General features: G+C 41.2%; 1 protein-coding gene and 1 long non-coding RNA gene across 4 annotated transcripts in view; both read left to right on the forward strand.

The window, feature by feature from the left end:
* PDIA5 (protein disulfide isomerase family A member 5) overlaps nucleotides 1-20,409 on the forward strand; it is a 169,522-nt gene that overhangs the window by 109,109 nt on the left and 40,004 nt on the right. For all 3 annotated transcript variants that reach the window (XM_035129030.2, XM_060276208.1, XM_035129052.2), the window contains one exon: nucleotides 18,930-19,000. In XM_035129030.2, the coding sequence (XP_034984921.2) occupies nucleotides 18,930-19,000 (71 nt within the window). The remainder of the gene's footprint in view (nucleotides 1-18,929; nucleotides 19,001-20,409) is intronic.
* On the forward strand, nucleotides 1,057-18,760 carry LOC132592365 (uncharacterized). Its single transcript, XR_009557837.1, has 2 exons — nucleotides 1,057-13,998; nucleotides 14,369-18,760. It is a non-coding gene; the product is annotated as an uncharacterized LOC132592365 (long non-coding RNA).

Here is a 20,409-nt window from a genome sequence, read left to right on the forward strand (position 1 = left end):
ATTAACGGCTTTGAGGGTTTTTGTTTTATTACAGTCAATATAAATGTTATTAAGTAAACAAACAAATAAGCAAACTTCTCCCGGTGACCCCGAGTCCATTACAATAGCTCTGCACAGAAATGCAGTGAGCAGAAGCATGTCCTAAGATTGTTCCAGACAAAAACAACCAACAACACTAGGGTCTAACCCTAAAATGCAAGGCTTTACTAAATCTTTTTTTCTTTCTTACATGGATCTCTACTCTCTCTAAATCCATGTCAGGAGCACTTTTTACCAAGGAAAAACAAGTGTGTTTCAAATCTACTATCTGAGAGTCTATAAATAGTAGTGATCTTTTTAAAATGCCTTGGAAATGTTTCACTTCAGTGGAGAAAGCTTAAAACACATGTGAGATGTTATCCTGTAGAGAAAAGATGGAATGACTTGCCCTGAGGTAAATCAAGGGTGCATATCCAGATCTATTAACTGCTTGTCAGCAGGCGTTCCCAAGGTGCATCTGCATTTACACAAAAGCATTTCTTGCTTAGATCTGGTTACAGAAACTGCACTTCACAGCTCTCAAGCATAGCATGCGGTGGGACATTTTAGCATTCGCAAGCTTCTTTGAATATTGGTTGTTTAGATAACATAAATTCCCATACAAAATTGACTCTCCCCAGCATAGCTATGAACAATGCAATTTGCCGCAATTGCTGTGTTTAAATGGTAAGCAGCACTTAAGGGAATTGCTTGGGCTCTTCTCTCTACCACTGCCACCCTTCTCTTTCAATTTGACAAATCAATTCATTTTGTGACTGGTTTTTATCCCCCCCCCCCCCCGGAGTAAAAAAATAAATCATTGGTTCTCTCCCTAACCTTAGGCACAGAAATGTCTTGGTTCATATGTGCCTGCTTAACCCCCACTGGTTAACTTGTAAAGAATGCCAGAGCATAGACCTGGTAACCCTTATCCTCCGATCCTAGAGTGTGAGGGTGGATTATGATCATTCTCAACTGGGGGCGGGGCGGGGCGGGGTGGGCGGGACCTTTGGTCCATCAGCCATTATTGGACTCCAGCTGGCCCCAGCTGGAGATACTCTCTGCACATACTCACTGATGTGTTTCAGTATTGATAATTGGTTCTGGCTCACTCTAAGCCCAATCCAAGTCTTCAACTGATATGCCTTGTGAAATTATTATGCACCTTGTTTTTGAGCTTTGCTTCTCCCTTCATGCGCTGCTGCCATTTACTTACCTGTATTGTAGGGATAGACTGAAAAACCTCATAGCATTCTTACCTGAGAGATGGGCAAATAAACATAAAGTTCTGTATGGGCTTGTTGTATGTTTACTATTTCCACCCTAAACATTTCTTTACTTTTTAAAAATGGCACTCTTGTTAGGTTTGCTAATGTATTTTTAAATTTTTCATGGTCAGTAAATTAAGCAAGGGTGAATAACTGGTGGGTTTTGATTGCTAGGGGTAGGACCTGCAGAGTGTTTGGCAGGTCAGAGATGGGACCAGTTGAGTTTGGGTAGATATGGGAAGGGTCTGATGGGCTTTGACTCATCAGGCTAGAGCCTTGTACATTGGGTGTGGGTTCCATGGGAGGTAGTTTAACACACACACACCTCAACTCAGAATATCCACCACAGGGTTGCTTTCAACCCTACTCTCTGCCACAAATCAGGCCTTCAGTATTACGTTTCTCCACGCGCTCCCCACCCCACCCCTACCACACATATGTAAGAGGATAGGTGTCACAGGGAGAAGAGGTGACCTTTAAGCCCCTTTGTACATCCGGTGATGGAATTGTGGGTAGGAAGGTAGTTAGCAAGAGAGCATGTGAGTACATAATCTGTTCTTAAATGCAAACAATTCATTTGGTGAAATAATAAAGGGATGTATTTTAAGTTGTTGAAATCAAGTGTGCCTTTCTCCCCATCTAGTGGCTGGTCCACAAGAGGTTTGTCAGTGTGCTGTTCATCCTGCATAAGCTATGTGGAGATCAAACCAGCAGGAGCATTAATGAAGTTGGCAGGGCTCCCATCAGCAAGTTGAAAAGATTTTGAGCTGTGGGCTTACTGGATGGCATTGAATGTAGATTTATCTAGGTGCTGAGCTTCTGTATCTTATGTTTACTCACATACATACCATGTATACATACATACATACCATGTATACCTGTTGCAAATATAAACGCCATATTAATAATCTAGTGATAATATATTTCAGGCTTGATTCAAAGCCTTACATGTTCTGTAGTTATTGCAGACATTTTCAAAGATCTGTCAGTATTTTATTTGCCATTCCCTGTAATAGCAAAGTTAAGAAGCTGAATGTCAATCAGATCTGAAGACATCAACAACAACGGACCCAACAAAAAATAGCCCAACAAAGACCTATTAGTTCCCAGAACTTATATAATGTTGGTGGCAGTTGGGTAACATATCCTGTTGTCTAGAGATGAAACTTCTAGATTCATATTGAATACAGAAGAGATGGTCCTGCCTTTGCTGCTTCCTTTTCCTGGGCTATCTCATGTTGACACACTGCTGTGTCCTGGATTTCTCTATTGTTTGTGAGATGTAGGAAGCTGCCTTAAACCAGGTCCTACCATTATTCCATCTAACCCTGTATTTTCTAGATGGAATGGCAGTGGCTCTGCAGGATTTTAGACAGGATTCTATTCCAGCTTTACCATAGGATGTGTGGCCCTTTTTATGTGACATACCTCTTTTTTCTCTGGTCAGGCCTCTCTTCTGTCACCAGGGTGGGAAGGGGAGGTCTAAAGGAAGCAGAAATTAGGCAGAGCTGCACAAGTGGAAATCCTGACGGAACTAGTTAATTGGATATAGCCCATTGTCTGGACTAATCAGATAATGATAAAGTCCACATAGTTATGGAGAGGAAGCATTCTTACTTAGTTCATAACCTGAAAAGGCTATTTTAATGCACTTTGGCTCTCATGCAAAATTCAACAGTGCCAGGTTCTTCTAGATTAAAATAATACAAGTTTCTCTTTGTTGTTGTTGTTTTAATGCATAGGAATGATGGTTACACAGTGGGTTGGTTAACACAAGGCATTCCATTTGCAAGTACTCTTATTTGAAAGAGAGCACCAAGGTTGCTAAGTGAAATACCGGTCCCAAAGCAAGCAAATGCCAAAGCTTAATTAAAGACTGAATCACAGAGCAAAGGCACAAAGGAATTTTTCTACCACAGTAACAGTCACAGTCACAAACTAAAAACAGTTCAGCTATGTAAGATAGCTGGTTAGCATGGGCAAGGGGGCCCCAGTAGTAATATCATTTTTGGCAAATGTGTTCCCCATTGTCTATCTTGTTAAAAGAAATGTAATAAGCTTTGTATTTTGCAAATAATTCAGCATAACTGTAATTGAGCACATTTTATGCATAGTTTCAGCAGAATTGTAACCCCTCAGGCAAGAGTAAACTGAGGAAATGTTAATATAACCCCATTGTGATGTGGATTGTCCATCTATAGCCCATTCTTCCATCATCTGTAATTACCTGTAATAACAAAATGATATTACTGTGTCTGGCCCATAGTCCTTTGATCCCAGTAACTTAGGTCCCTTTTCACCTGTCATGTACAGTAAAGGCTTAAGTATAGACTCAGAGCAAACAACTTTGTGTATGCCTAACAACCCTGAAGTTGCTGAAGGTTCTGAGATAATCTGAAGTGGTTTTTAAAGTACTTTTATATAGGTGGAAAGGTTAGAACTGTTTTGCAATTGATTTCACAAGAAAAACCTCAACAAAAATCTAGTATACTTTTTATGGATCAGACCCAGAAGTATAGTTTGAAAAACTAGTTCCAACAAAATGGATTGGTTCCAGACTTAATCATATTTGGTGTAGGGCCACTTTTGTATGAGTGGTAGCCTGCAATCCTAGCCTCATTTACCTGGGAGTAAGCCCCACTAAATTCAGCAACTTACTCCTGAGCAGACATGGTTAGGATTGCATTGTTACTATTGACTCCAACCCAGTGTTTCACACTTTGTGTACAAGTGCACAGTTCACCAGCAGCAACATCCTTCCCATAGTATATAAGTAATCACTTGACCCTTGCCTGCTTCAACTCTTGAAAGACTTAGGTGAGGATTGTCGTCTGGGGGGAAAAAAATCAATGCACATTTATAGCAAAAGATCATGTAAATAAGGTATGAACATAATAAAAATCTGAACAACTGAGTTATGCAGTAAAACTTGATGGGTTACCTAATCAAATCTATGAGGGCGATAAAAATGGTTTATTATCTCCCTTAATCCATAACTTCTAAGAGTCATATAACCTAAAGCAGTGGAAGTATTAGGTCTGCATAGACAGAGTGCTTTAAGGACCAAGCAGCTATGCTGGATGAAGAATGAGAACACCAGTGCCACTGTTTTTTACTAGAGTTGTGGGCACCTGAAGATTTAATTCTGTGCTGTGTAAATGTCTTCATGCTTCCATGCTTCCTTCATGATATTATTGATTATATGACATTGAATATTGTGCATGATACCTTGGGCATATTGCATTATTACTTTGGACAGTGCACCACATTCCCCATTTTAAATTATTGAAGCAACTTCCATTTTTAAGTGCTGATCCAGACAGCCCTGCTCAACAGCTGCTTGCACTCCCTGGTCATGAAGATGCTGGCCCTTTCCCGCCAGCAGAGAAACCTGCTTCACCTCTGCTAGCTGATTGACAACCCTAAAGGTAAAGAGACCCCTGACCATTAGGTCCAATCGCGGACGACTCTGGGGTTGTGGTGTTCATCTCGCATTATTGGCCGAGGGAGCCGGCGTACAGCATCCAGGTCATGTGGTCAGCATGACAAAGCCTGCTTCTGGCGAACCAGAGCAGCGCACGGAAACACCGTTTACCTTCCCGCTTGGAGCGGTACCTATTTATCCACTTGCACTTTGACGTGCTTTCGAGCTGCTAGGTTGGCAGGAGCTGGGACCGAGCAACGGGAGCTCACCCCATCGTGGGGATTTGAACCACCAACCTTTTGATCGGCAAGCCCTAGGCTCAGTGCTTTAACCCACAGTGCCCTACCTGGGTTCAAATGCCGGGGACTGGGGGCCATATCTTTCCCGGCTGAGATGTGCCTCACCTGGGAACTTTACATTTTCTCTGAGGTGACATATAGAGACCAACTGCTGGCATGTGTCTGGAATAATATCACTTGGGCAGAGCTTGAGGTAAGAGAGGAAGGGCAAGCTAGATGAAGGGGATGCAACATAGGCAGTTTGTGGGTGTTTTGCATGCCAGCCCCTTCTCTACCCAGAAGAATTAGAGTTGTGCTATCAGCCAGCCTTCTGGCCTGTTGATGCTGCAACTAAACACCAGGTCAGTTTTCAGTAAGATCTCTCTTGTCCATTTGATTCACATGTGGAGGAGCATTTCTAAGTAGTACAGCCTGGAGCCAAGAACAGGATGGAACTGATGGTGGCCTGCTTGTTCATAAAGCTGTTTGAGGATGAAATTGCATGTATCCATGAGGACCTTAACTACTACTACTCCTCTTCTTATTCTTCTTATGCCACCCTATACCCATAGATCTCAGGGTGGTTCACAACATAAAATTATAATATATTACAAAATACATAATAAAACAAAGCAAATCAATAATTCTTCCCTTCCACATTTAAAAGGGCATCAATGTCAATCAGCCAAAGACCTGTTGAAAAGGTATATAGTGAAGGTGCCAGCCAAACATCCCTGAGGAGAGCGTTCCACAAGCAGGGAGCCACTGCAGAAAAGGCCTTTTCTCATGTCTGCCACCCTCTGGACCTGGAGGAGGCACATGAAGAAGGGCCTCGAGAGGATGATCTCCTATTTGATAAGGTGAATCTCAAGAGGTCTACTCATGTTGTGTTGGATGAATTACAGGTGGTATGGCTTGAGGATGTGGACCTGTTGAGTACAAAATATTTTAGGTTCAGCAAATTATGATACTTGGATATAAAGGAGGGATGTGCTGTTCTTTAGTGAGTATGCGACGGTCTGAGGTTCAGTCTCTGGTATTTCCCCCTAAAAGGATCTCTAGTTCAACTAGGAAACACGTTTGCTTGAATTCATGGGAAGCTGCTAAAGGTCAGAGTAGATAGCACTGGGTTAGAAGACCAATGCAAGTTTCTGACCAGAATCCCACATTTTGACTGATTCTGTAAAGGAATGATTATGTTCCAAATATACAGTACATGGAATTTTAAACTATTTTTGTGTAGTACTATCTTTGGGCTATATTTTTCAAGCAAAAGAACTGTATTTCTAATACAAAATGTGGTGGTGATAAAATCATTAGTGTTGGGTTCTGCATCAGATATGGTAGGGACTGCTGCATCTTTTGTCCCAGTGTGCAAAACAGAATCCATAGGGTCTTACCTATCTCTATAAACATATAAAAGGTTGGCACAATTGAGATGTTTGTGCTTATTTCTCACATAGGCTCCTCCGCCAAACTCGTTACTCAAAAGGGAATAATGAACATAGGCTGTCAGAAGAGTAGTCCACAGCATGACCTGCACCATATGGCATTAGGGAGATAGGTTGTGTGTGCTAATTTAGATCTCTGCCTTCATTAACATTTTCTTATGTTTTTCCCAAATTAACTACCATGCTGACTCAACAGTCAAGGAATACTTGTGGGTGCCCTTCCTTAGAATTGGTTAATATTATATCTGGATCGGCTGAAAACAGAAACGCTACCTGATCTTCTTTCAGCCATGTTCCCTGACATGTTTCATTTGCATAGCTGCTTTTTTCCATCCTTAATGCCAGCAACACCCTTTTTCATCTGCTGAGGTTTACGTTTGTTTGTCTCTCAATTCTCACTAGGAAAGAAAAAACCAAGTCATAAAATATTTCAGTGCATGACATGACTAGGCAGTTGCAGATCAGAAGCAGTGCTTAGTAAATTGTATATTCCACTATTCCTCCCCCTGCCATTCCATTTCCAATATGGAATTTAAGAGCCTTCAGATTTCCTTTTTCTGTAAGTTCCTGCTCCAGTTCTACATGATCCCCAGAGCCTTGTTTTATCCTGTATAAAACTGTAATACCCTTTTATAGTTATATGTAACTTTTTAAACAACTTGGCCCACAGACCTCAGATGGAATCAATACATGATTGTATTTTGGCTGATTTCATGTCATTTGTACTCAGCAACCACATGCTTAGATCATAACTGGGTAGTGAAATATATGGGCAGTTAAGTCAGTTTAGCCTGACTCACTTATCACATTGGCATATCTCTTGCATTGTTAGAGGAGAAGAATAACATGAAATTTGTCTCAGTCTGTGTAATGCAGTTGGGTCAAATGAAATTACCTTGGGGATTCTCAGACAGTAGAAGATTTGCCCTAGTTAGTTAGTTTGTTAATAGTGATTCTGGCTTCCTTTAGCCCTGTTTTGCTACCAGCTGATTACCCTCATATCTTGCTATGAACCAAACACACCTCGTGCAATATACCATTAAGTATATTTTTAAATTTAATATTTGACTCTCTAATACACATGCTCCGCTGTTCTCAGGAGCCCATGTTCTGTTGTAGCTGTCTTCACCCAGAAGAAAGGGAAATCCAAAAATCTTAAGAAGAAAAAGCTTTCCATTATCCCAAGATCCTTCCCAACAGGCCAGTTAATGGCTAATTGAAGAAAAATGATACTAATTAATCATCAGTGTGCATTTACCTCCGGAATCTGGAATTGGGGGCCTCCATTTCTGGGAACTAACATTTGTACATTGCAAGTCTGGAGGAAACTTGCTGCTCAATTTTATTGCCTTTACCTCGGTGCTTCTAATGACTGATGTACCAATAAAACTATTTTGTGTCATTAAAGCAGCTATATGTTTATACTTTTTGAAAATGAATTTCCTCTCCTGCCTGGTGTGTAATACCAATTAATTTGAAATATGGCTATGGTTATTTCCATTCATGAAACTTTAGACAGTGTCTTGCATGATAGTGAACTGGCTCTTCCATTAAGCAGCATCTCGCCAGCAAATCTCTGGTTGGCTTCTGTCATATGTGACGTGCAATGTGATATTTGTGCTTAAAGTACATTGTATTTAAAGCATATGCATGTGAAGAACAACTTTAGTAGGAAGACTGTTTCTCTCCTGACTTTTGGATGCTTTCCTGTGCATCCAAATGTTTAATGTTTCTGGCATTTCAGTACACTTTATTTTAATCCCAGTGGGGTGTATTGTGAAATTGCTAGCTATTTCCAGGCAGTCTGAAATATAGAAGGTTAAACGCATCAAAGAAATAGTTGTTATGGTTTATGATGTTTTGTAAGTGTGAAGGAATTGTATCTTTTTGTTTTCGTTAAGGCTTTACTGGCGTTCATTGTTGCAGTGCAAAATTGTAACATGGCCAGAGCTGTATTCATAGAGTGTAATGAGCATAGCATGAGACAGAGAAAGCAGGAAGGGTTTCTGGCACAAATATGAGGAATGGATCAGCAAACAGCAACAGCCTGTAAAGCACATTTGTAGAAATACACTCAAATGGAATTGGAGGATAAGTGAAAAACTTATGGTTTTTAATCTGGTGACCCTGTTGGGATCATTCAAGTGAAGAAACAAGACACCAACTGGACAGTAACAATGCTTTGTAAACTGGAGGTTCACTTTTCTCTCTGTGTCTATCTGTATTCCCAATATCACAGAATTGTGCTCTTTAAAAACATTGGTGGGAATATGGGATAGAAATTTTAACGGTTTATCAGAGCTCCTAAGACTGTGCAAATTTTTCTTCTCTAATGTTCTTTGTGACTGTATGAGATACCCTCTGTTTTTCATGGTCCATCTTAAAATGAAGATTCATGAGAATTTTAAATTAGAGATTGCTACAGCTATAAATTAGACAGATAAGGATTGTGCTTCCTGATTTGCGAGAATGGTTTTTCTTCAGGTCATATTCATCAGTGTGCATCATGGATTTTGTGCTGGTGTTTGCCCCTGTTTTCACTATAGCATGCAATAATTTGGATTATGTCAAGTAGTATGTGAATGTGAGATAATGTGTGAATTGCTGGGTTGCATATGAAAAAAATCTAGGGGTCTTAGTGGACCACAAGTCAACAGTGTAATGCAGCAGCAAAAAAAAGCTAATGCTTGACCGCTGCTCAAGTTATGAGCTTCCCTGATCTGTAAAGAAACTGACCTCAAAGTCCACTAGCCCTGCCCAGCCAACACTGCTGCTTGTTTTAGGCAGCATGTCCTTCCTGATGTTTCTGTGTTGAAGTAGGCACACACCGGTGGTAAGATGTGTACAGGATAGGCTATTGGTGTGCTTAGTCTTCCTGCAGGTTAGAACATGGTTGCAGCCCCTCTCACAGAACTTTAAAGAACCTGATCTTAAGGAGCACTCAGGTAATTTGTACAGCTGCCAGGTGTGAGTTGCTAACTTATTTTGCTTGGAATGTATAGCTCAGGAATACTGAAACCTGTTTAAATTCCCTTTGGGGACCTAATCCCCATGGAAACCTCTCCTTCTACCAAGGAGAGAGGCTGAAAAATCCACAGTACGTTCCCATTAAAGCACAACCATCAAGCAGCACAGATCTCTTTTGTGCAGTCATGTGGTTAGCACCTTTTGTAACTGTTCAGTCCTCTTAATTTTGTAGAAATGCATACAAATGTATGAGCTGTTAAGTATCAGGCTCCAAAAGGCTTACAGTGTTCAAAGGCTGCATTGCCTGAAGAGCTGCCCATTACTCTCCCCTAGCTGGTCCTTGAGCAATAAGAACCTGAAGTGCATTTGCTTGAAACAAGCATGCACTCCTTTCTCTCTGGATTCATGCTGCTTCCAAAAACATTGATGAATGATCCTCAAATATAGGGAATACTTAACAAGAATATTGAACTATGGACATGACCTAGTACTTGTGTGGGGAATATAATTGGAGGCCTTGTGCCCCTCTCCCACACCCATTTTAACTCTGTACATCCTTCCTCCCCATTTGGTAAGACCAGGAGAAATGTTTATTGCACATTTTTAACCAGTGTTCTCATTATGTTAACAGAAATATTTGTGGCATGCGGCCATCAAAGAACATGGAAGCAAGCTAATGAATGCTAATGATTTCCAAGTAGCTTGTCAATAGAACAAATTTAATAATCAGTGTTTTGGGATTCTACATTCATAAGTCAGTGTGTTGCTAGGGTACAGAAGTCAGAGGTACTGTCTTCTCCCATCTGCTTTGAGACTGATGGTGATCTGTATTTCTTGCCTGTGTCATTCTTCTAGCTTCAGGCCATAGCCTGGATGAGGCAGTGCCAAAAATTAGATGAGGAGTCTGCGAACACACTTTTTAATCCATAATCGCTCAATGTGAGAGACGTATATGTGGCAAGTACATGTGACAACTAGCAATGTGACATTTCTATTCTACAGTCAGAAAATGCTACATATAGAATAGTAAGAGTTGATAGACAGATGAAGAAAAACAGTTTTCTTGTACTGTACATAAAGTTTAATGGTTTCAGGCCTAATTTCAACCATTAATCGCTGTTGACATACTTTTTACTTTAGTTCAATAGCCACAAATTTATAAAAAGTAAATATTAAAATATATTTATCAATATTAAGAAAATCCTCAAAAAAGGGAAAAAAGATAGATACAGATAGATACCCTGCATGCAAAAGCAGGCTTTGTTAGATTGAGCAGAGGAGGCCAACAGTGGGTCCCAACAGTCAAGAAGACAGTTTCTGCATATGCTGTAGAGGAAGTGAGGAGCAGATGCGGCTCATCAATGTGGGAAGGCATCCCATCTAGGAGATGGAAAATTCTGATCCTAAACCTCCACCACCTTGCGGGATCTCTTTGGGAGATAAAAAGGCAAATCCAGAATGGAGTCCCTAAGGCAGTTGTACACCTCCTTCTGGCAACTCCTGCAGCCAAGCTGGTGCCAAACATATTGCTCTGCTTTTCTTTGGATCACATCCGTGAAGGAGCACAAGACCTCCATACACACTTCCCAGCCTCACGTCCCAGAGAGAACACTTCAGTGTTGCTAACACAGGTTTTTGACTTCAACCCCGGAGGAGCACTCCATTCTGTCTTGAATGTCAGCAGCAGCAGAAGCAGCTGCAACAACAACAACAACAACAACAACAACAACAACAACAACAACAACAAAACACACACACACACACACATATATATATATTTAAGAGGAAGTAAACCTGTTGAAAGCATGCCCAATGTCCATATGAAAGCTATAGGCATCTCTTTATGCAGGTCTGCCTTGTAGCAGATCAGACTGTTGGTCTGTCTAGCTCAGTAATGTATACTGTGTCTCTGACTCTGCAGAAGTCTTACCCACCACCTGCTAACTGAGCCTTTTAACAAGATTGTACTTGGTACCTTCTGCATATGAATAATGGGCTCTACAGCTTGAACTGTGGTCCCTTCGTCATATTGCTGGTCCCTTCCTATAGGAATTATTGTCTGTATTTATCTTATTTATATTTTATTGATCTTTCTATCTCATTAGGCCTCTTGTGGCTCACAGAATGAGTTAGTTAATTTATTTTTACTTTGTACTTGTAACTGATTCATGGCAAAATGCTTAGGTGGGCTTAAAAACAAACAAACAGATGACAAGGGGAATTTGGCCTCAAACTTAAGGAGCAGCCACTGAGAGTGCTTGCTCCACAAAACGTGACAATGGAATGCACTGCTGATTACTGCTATGCAACCATGGGTACCCCAGAACCTAATTAAAAATTAAAAAAGATTATGCACTTGCAGACTGAAGAGGTATAAGTCCATCCTATCACATCATTCCCTTGCATATGTGGTCCAGTGATACATCAGAGACCGTTGAAGACATGTAAATCTGAGGCCTGGTATACACTTGCAGTAGAATGATGTGGTTAAACACTGAGGTTGCCCTGCAGGAAGAAGATTGGTTTATAAATAAATATAACCACTGCAAACATTGCTAGCCAAAGGCTAAATGTGACATTGTGTGTATATATACGGTATATACCTGTCAAAGAGACAGATTGTGTTTGTTTGCAGTCAGCTCTGAACAAGGATTTAATTCTAATAATATTCTGGGAATCCTGATTCCCAGTTGTGCTGTTATTTTATATATTCTCGGATATTCCAGGCAAGTCTGTGAGGAAGAACTGGTTATGTTAGTGTGTTGCAACTGACATGAAGGTGTCCTTGCACTTGATTTTTGACCTTTCTCTTCCCCTCCCGGGACAGAATATGTCACTTCACTTTCTTGGTCTTTGGCTTTTACTGCAGTCATGTCAATATTCACTTAACACAAAAGGGCATTTCTTTCAATAATGCACATCAAAGGTGTTTTACTATAAAAACTTGGACAATCCAAGCAAGCCTTATGCAACATATTATGTAGCATCTGAGTTAAGGGCAGCTTGGAGAGTTTTGTTTAAAAGAAAGCAAGAGGAGCTTTATAGTAAGGAATCTGTAACTGTATAGAGATGGATAAAGCAGTAGTTGGAAGGGATGTAAACCACTTTGGGATTAGGTTTGTGTGTGTGTGTGTGTGTGTGTGTGTGTGTGTGTGTGTGTTTGTGTGTGACTCTCCCATAGTTTGGGAGGATTCAGTGTTTAACATTTTCAAGAACAATCAAAGCAGAACATTGAACAGATATTTGATGCTTTCTGGAGTTAAATTTACATGCAGTAGCAAGGGAATTGAAAGGTTTTAGCAGGCATGCATAGAATAGTGGATGATGAGGGGAGTGGATTTGCCTTAGGGCTCTCTGTTAATGAGAAAATATCAGTTGCGTTCACCACTGCTGTGTGTATCTGCCTGTTCCACCCATGATGATAAACACCCATGATGATAAAATAAGAAAATTATAGGAAGAAATGAGACATTGAAAGATTATCTAGTCTGTCTTCCCACCCAGCTGGGACCAATTATCCCTATTACCATCCCTGATGCAAGAAAAACACTTAAATTTCATTACGTAATAATTTCCAGCCAGGATAGTGTGTGTTTTCCATAGGGTGTAAATTGAATAATAAAGTGACTGATGTCAGTGGAGTTCCCAAATACAGATCTCAAGTCCAACCCTGTGAATCTTTCTATTTTAGTACAGAAGAGTTCAGTAGTTACGTTTGATTTTTTTTTTAACAGGGTATGACATATTCTGTTGACTAGGCTTCCCCCAAAACCATTAAAGGGATATCAGTTCTATAAAAATGTTTGCTGACAATATGCCTAGCTGAGCTTTGAAGCAAAAGTTATGTGCATGACAGAATGCCAGCCATCTGGCAACCAAACATATTTCACTCCTACCTAACCTCTGACTTCAGAATTGTCAGAGCCTTCCTATAGCACCTGTTCTGTAGGGCAGGGATTTCTGTTTCAGAACCCTTCAAGTGATGGTGATGATTATGCTCCCAAATAATAATAATCTAAGCTGCAGCTGTTGAATTTTAAAAGTTTCCTCCACATAAAAAGTTATGCTTTGCTTTTACATTTTAAGGGCTGTGTTGTACAGCACGCAAATCATAGCAAAGCCATCGTGCATTTCTTCATTGCAATGAAACGTGACGTTAAGCTATTACTTGAAAACTGTTTTCCAGTGCAAATTTTATGCCTACCATGGGAAACAATGGTAGCTATGTTCATTGTTATAACCTTGATGGGGAAGCCCAGTCTGCTTGTTCATTTAATCGTGCGAGGAGCTGAAGATTCCTGTATCCTCGCCCACTTTTGCTTCCTGGCTTCTAGTCACAGTGATAATATGTAGTGAATGTTGTGATCACATAAGTTTTTGCTGTTAAAAAAAAGTACTTAGAAATGAAATGTTAATTTTATACTCTGGATAAATTGCACAATTTAGAAATACATTTAATTTGCATATTCTAAAAGCACATCCAGGATTCAGGCAGGCAGAGTATTTGCAGGAGTAGAGATCTGAATCTCACCCCATGAGAGGAAGGGTGGGCAAAAGTCTGGAAAGCCTAGACATGGAGGTGTGAAACAAAGGTAAAGGTAAAGGTAAAGGGACCCCTGACCATTAGGTCCAGTCGTGACCGACTCTGGGGCTGCGCGCTCATCTCGCATTATTGGCCGAGGGAGCCGGCGTACAGCTTCCAGGTCATGTGGCCAGCATGACAATGCCGCTTCTGGCAAAACAGAGCAGCACATGGAAACGCCGTTTACCTTCCTGCTATAGCGGTTCCTATTTATCTACTTGCATTTTGATGTGCTTTCGAACTGCTAGGTTGGCAGGAGCTGGGACCAAGCAACGGGAGCTCACCCCGTCACAGGGATTCGAACCGCCGACCTTCTGATCAGCACGCCCTAGGCTCAGTGGTTTAACCACAGCGCCACCTGGGTCCCTTGTGAAACAAAGGCATAGGGTTAAATATTAACGAGGTGGGGGGACCAAAAAGTGTCAGTTGGATCAGAGTTAGCTAGCTTGTACAGTCAAAGAGACAATGTAGGATGACCCTGTTTATAGAAAAGAATCAGAAGCTGTGGCGTTTCACCTCTAGAGGGTCTAGAAGGACTTAAGTTGCCAGGGAGGGAAACGGCCAATGGGAGCTCTCCAGGCAGAAGCAGGGATATATAAGGGGAAGCAGGCAGACAGGAGGGAGAGAAAAAAAAGTGAGTTGGAGATGAGAGGAGTTGAAGGGAGTTGGTGTTGAGTTAGGAGTGGTTGGTTAGTTGCAGAGAGAGCTGGTTTAATATATTGAGGTGGAGAATAGGTGGTGATTTTAGTCAGACAGGATACAGAGTTGAGAGATTATTTACAAATATTTATTTAGTTGACTTTAGCGGTAATAGGCCGGTAATTTATAATTAGAGGTAATAGGCCGGTATAGGAACCATCTGAAATTTGGAACAACCTAAGATTTGTACTGCAACCATTAAGCTTATGAACACTCAATAAAGCAACTTCGTTTTATTTTACCTTATCCTGGTCTGTGGTGTTTTGAGGAGGTATTTATTTTGTCGTTGGCACATCACCAGTAGACCGCCAAACGTCCGGGGGTGATGTGCAGGTCAGAGTGACTGCGACAGAAGCATATATGACAAATTTTTTCCTAGTTGTTCAGTTTCCTGACTTGAGAATACAGAGAAAATTAGAAAGATCAGAACCAACTGTTCTCCAACTGTTTCTTTCACTGAGTGGACTGCACTGTGCCAGGTGGGAGATGAACTGTAGCTTTTAATGGCATGTATTTTCTCTGCTGAGATCGTCTATGATGACTGGGATAGAAATTTTATAAATAAAATAAAAATAATTATACTGATGGGGTATTTTCCCAGCTTGTAGTACCCTGTTTCTCATATTTTAAGACATACCCATAAAATAAGCCATAGCAGGATTTTTAAGCATTCAAGGAATATAAGCCATACCCCGAAAATAAGACATAGTGATAGGCGCAGCAGCAATGCCGGCCGCGGCAGGAGGAGGAAAAAAATAAGACATCACTTGAAAATAGGCCATAGTGTGTTTTTTGAGGAAAAAATAAATATAAGACATGTCTTATAATATGAGAAACACGGTACTGTAAGCTTATTACCTGCCCTCAGGCTGTGGAACACTGGTAAGCTGTTTGCTTACAATATAAGCCCTGGAAACAGATGGTCAGTCCCCTACTATTGCTGTCAGCCAAAGGGAGCCTTGGCCTTGGCCTTGTTGTAAAAGGGAGACTTTCGATTCCATCAACCAGGCAGAAATACTAGTTTCTGACAAATAAATCATCCCCATCCCTTCTACTAATTGTAGAACACATTTCAGAGTCCAATGCTTTTCTCTTTTCAGTGTGTTAGGCACGTGGATTTATGTAGTTTGTTCCACCACGTGCTTTCCTTTGTGGCAATAATTCTTATATGTAATGTTGCATAGAGGCTGCCCCATAGAGAGTCGGCCAATCTCAGTTTTCTCTGTACTCCCTGGCAGTGTCTCTTTAGGGTTTTAGACAGGAGACTTTCACAAACCTACCTGGAGATGCTGGATATTGAACACAAGACCTTCAGATGGTCAACCCATTGAGCTACAGCCCGTCCTAAACCACCAATAACCTGCCAGTGTGCTGTAGTGGTTAAGAGCGGTAGACTCGTAATCTGGGGAACCGGGTTCGCATCACCGCTCCTCCACATGCAGCTGCTGGGTGACCTTAGGCTAGTCACACTTCTTTGAAGTCTCTCGGCCTCACTCACCTCACAGAGTGTTTGTTGTGGAGGAGGAAGGGAAAGGAGAATGTTAGCCGCTTTGAGATTCCTTTGGGTAGTGATAAAGTGGGATATCAAAGCCAAACTCCTCCTCCTCCTCCTCTTCTTCTTCTTCTTCTTCTTCTTCTTCTTCTTCTTCTTCTTCTTCTTCTTCTTCTTCTTCTTCTTCTTCTTCCCAAAGAGTACTGAATTCTTATTTTACATGAACTGTGAAATCCATTTGCTATACTTATTACTGAGACAGTCTTGAGTGTGCAGTCTTGCCACACATAGGCATAAATGCTCACTTGCCACACATATCTACTACATAAGCCATTGGTAGCCTCAAAGAAACAGCTTTCATAAAATAAAATTTTGCTCAGTGAGCTAGCAACCAGTGAATTGTAAGTTATAACAGCTTACTTTAGTTCCCATTTTCTTGGAACTGGTGGTCAACAGGCGGAGAAGTACAAATTGAAAACCTTTTTAGATTAAAATTCCTAAATGTACGCTGAGATGTTTTATTCAGCTTGTTAACCCTCCTCAGGGTCTATAATTGAGGGCATTTCCTGTGTTGGTGGTAGATGGGATGGGGGTGGAAGAAACTAACTGATTCCTACGTATTTATCTAATAAACTTCTGTATCATCAATGTTAGTCCCACCCAAACATTCCTGTGCATTAACCAGGCCTGTGGGCATCATCATCGTCATTAGATCAGTGCAGAGACCAGCACATCTGTTAAAACATGGATTGTGGTGGGAAATGTGTGTAAATGAGTCTTTTTAATGAACCGTTTGCTCCCTGATGGGGTTAGTAGCCTTTATATGTATGAGGGAATAGCACTTTTTCCATTTTACAGCTACTCAATACTTTAAAGAGCCAGACCAAACCCAATTTCAGATATGGTGACAGCAGTCACGAAATTAAAAGATGCCTGCTTCTTGGGAGAAAAGCAATGACAAACCTAGACAGCATCTTAAAAAGCAGAGACATCACCTTGCCGACAAAGGTCCGTATAGTTAAAGCTATGGTTTTCCCAATAGTGATGTATGGAAGTGAGAGCTGGACCATAAAGAAGGCTGATCGCCGAAGAATTGATGCTTTTGAATTATGGTGCTGGAGGAGACTCTTGAGAGTCCCATGGACTGCAAGAAGATCAAACCTATCCTTTCTTAAGGAAATCAGCCCTGAGCGCTCACTGCAAGGACAGATCGTGAAGCTGAGGCTCCAATACTTTGGCCACCTCATGAGAAGAGAAGACTCCCTGGAAAAGACCCTGATGCTGGGAAAGATTGAGGGCACAAGGAGAAGCGGACGACACAGGACGAGATGGTTGGACAATGTTCTCGAAGCTACGAACATGAGTCTGACCAAACTGCGGGAGGCAATGGAAGACAGGAGTGCCTGGCGTGCTCTGGTCCATGGGGTCACGAAGAGTCGGACACGATTAAACGACTAAACAACAACATATAATGGGCGAAATGAAACTGTGTTACAGCGAAGTGAAGCTGAACACAAGCATGAACAGATCCCAAAAGCACAACATAGGGTGTTCTCCACTGCAATTAAAAGGGGGGGGGCAGGCCATGGAAGCAGACATTGGAAGTGCTATTGGTGTATCACTGACGTGGTCCGAGAAGCACTTGGGATGATAATGTTGCTCTCTTTGCTCTCCCATCCAACACAGAACTTATTTTTATTTTTATCACTCAAGGCCCTTGCAATATGTGTGTCGGGTGAGGTATGTGTATAAGAATGAAAATTATAATTTATTAGGAGGCAGTAGAACGTGTGGTATCATTTTTCCCGGAGGCAAAACCCGTTTTTGTGTAAGGTAATTCCACTGACAAGATGAAGGATCCATTCTGAGCCAGCAGACTGCATGCAAGAGGCCAATTATACCTGTAACAGGGTAGCCATAGCCAGCGACTTGTCACACTCCAGTGGACGGCACTACTAATGTACAGTTCCCAGGATTAAAAGTTGGCCGTCTAGTGTGCACCCAAGTGAATCTCAAAGCAATAAGCTTTAGTGATGTAGAGATGTATCTTAATCACAGTGCCTACTCTAGTATCAGTTACTGGTTTCTCAATCTTAAATCCGGAATGGTGTAGTGTTTAATAGAATGAGCTGTGGACCAGCAAATCCCTGTTTCAAATTTCACTGCAGTCATGAACTCATTGAGTGCCCTCCAGTACACTTATCTTTTAGCCTTATCCCTACTTGTAATAACTAGATGATAATATTGGCCTGCCTTATTGGTGTGTTGGAGAGATTGCTGAGGTTGGTAAAAAGTGCATTGTATGCTGAGGAAAAATGCTCTATGAATTATCTGTCAATAATGTAAGCAAAATGACTGCTGCATTTTAATAGTCTCTGCCTAAATTTGCAATATAACTTGCAATTTCTTGTAATAACTGCTTGTCGTTGTTGTTTTAAGCATATGTATTGTAACCCTTACTACTAAACAGAGAAGTTTAATGCAGCATTGAAATGCTAATCTAAAATCTGCAAAGCAGAAGACAAATGAGATTAAGCCATAAACTATCAACATGTTTTACATGGGGTCTCACAAATACTTTTTTTTTTAAAAAAAAAATGCTAGTTATTGTTAGTCCCCTCCCGCCCCAGATGAGCAAATAGATTTTTGAGAACTTAGTTGTAGGCAGCTCTCTGATTTTTTTCTGAAACATGTAGTGGATCAATTTTCTTTGTAAATAAAAATGTGCTGTTAAACTTTTTTTCCGGCAGGGTGTGGGCACTGTAAGAAAATGAAGCCGGAATATGAGAACGCCGCTGAGATGCTCCACGCAGACAGTGATGTAAGCTAATTCCCTCTTCTTAGTTTCCAAATTATCCTTAATAAATAAATGAAATCATAAAAATTGTTCTCCTTTCTTGCTGCAAGAATTTCAGCTGTTCTCATCTTCCCAAGGGGCTGCAAAAGCGATGGTTCCAAAGTAGAAGCTCATCGGTAATGCATGAGCTCTGCCAAAATTGCTAGCAAGAACATTCTGTCTTTAAACATAAACAAAACATTCACAGGGTGTTTATATATTCAGCGGTAGAGCCTTGCATTGTACATAACATGATTGAACCCAAATGCTTCACATAAATGTTTTGTCCCCACTATTAATTACAGATTTCATGTATAACACAAACCTATGAAAGCATTGGCTTGCATTTAACGCTGTGCACTTGTAAGCTAATAAGTGTGTTCTCCCCTTATGTTTAAGCAGGTGTTACTGACTTTGACATGATTTTCTGCCTACCTATTGTGCATTCCAGTAATGCAGAGAAGAGTTAGGCACGACTGCTATCATTTAGTATAATTAAAACCATGCACTAATAGGTCATGCAACAAGAGCTGGCCTTGCTGCATAATTTGAGCACTTGTTAACTATGTTCTGGGAGTATCTTTATGTTTGGGGGAGGGGTTTCATGGCTGAAGGACTTGAGACATAAAGGTGGGTAGAATTTTGCAAACCCAGAAAAAAACATCATGGAGGCTTGTGCTACAAATGGAAAGTCTTGGTGGGTAAATGCTCTTCATTCAAGGCTCAGGGCCATGCTAGGTCACCCCATCATTACACATGTGCAGCAAGTGTTGATGATGTTTTTTGTTTTATCCTTTTATGATTCTTTTTTAAACAATCAAGCAGTGTATAAGTTTTTGAAATAAATGTATGATGGCCAGTTAATAGTTTCACAGCTTTTATTCTCCCTTTCTGCAACATATAGCAATAATGCTTAGTAAACTGGATGGACATTTTCCCATAAGGCATACCTGCCAAGTCTCTCGCGGAGAAATCCGGGATCGGCAGCCACACGACACCGGAAGTTGCGTAGACGCAACTTCCAGTGTCGCTTTGCCCATCGATGGGCACCAAAAATGGCCGGCGCTAGCGCTGGAAGTCATGTCTACGCATGTCCGGATGTCCGTAGACGCAACTTCCGATGCCGGCACCGGCCATTTTCGGTGCCCATCGATGGGCAAAGCAACACCGGAAGTTGCGTCTACGCACTTCCGGACATGCGTAGACGCGACTTCCGGTGTCGGTGCCAGCCATTTCTGGTCCACATAGATGGGCAAAGCGACACCAGAAAAATGGCCGCCGACAGGAGCCAAAATAAGGGAAATTAACGGGAGAGGAGCTGAAACAGGAGACCGCCAGGAAATGGTAAGGAAAAACGGGGGTTTCCCAGGAAAGACGGGGTACTTGGCAGCTGT

The sequence above is a fragment of the Zootoca vivipara genome, chromosome 1 (genome assembly GCF_963506605.1).
Source record: "Zootoca vivipara chromosome 1, rZooViv1.1, whole genome shotgun sequence".
Lineage (NCBI taxonomy): Eukaryota > Metazoa > Chordata > Lepidosauria > Squamata > Lacertidae > Zootoca > Zootoca vivipara.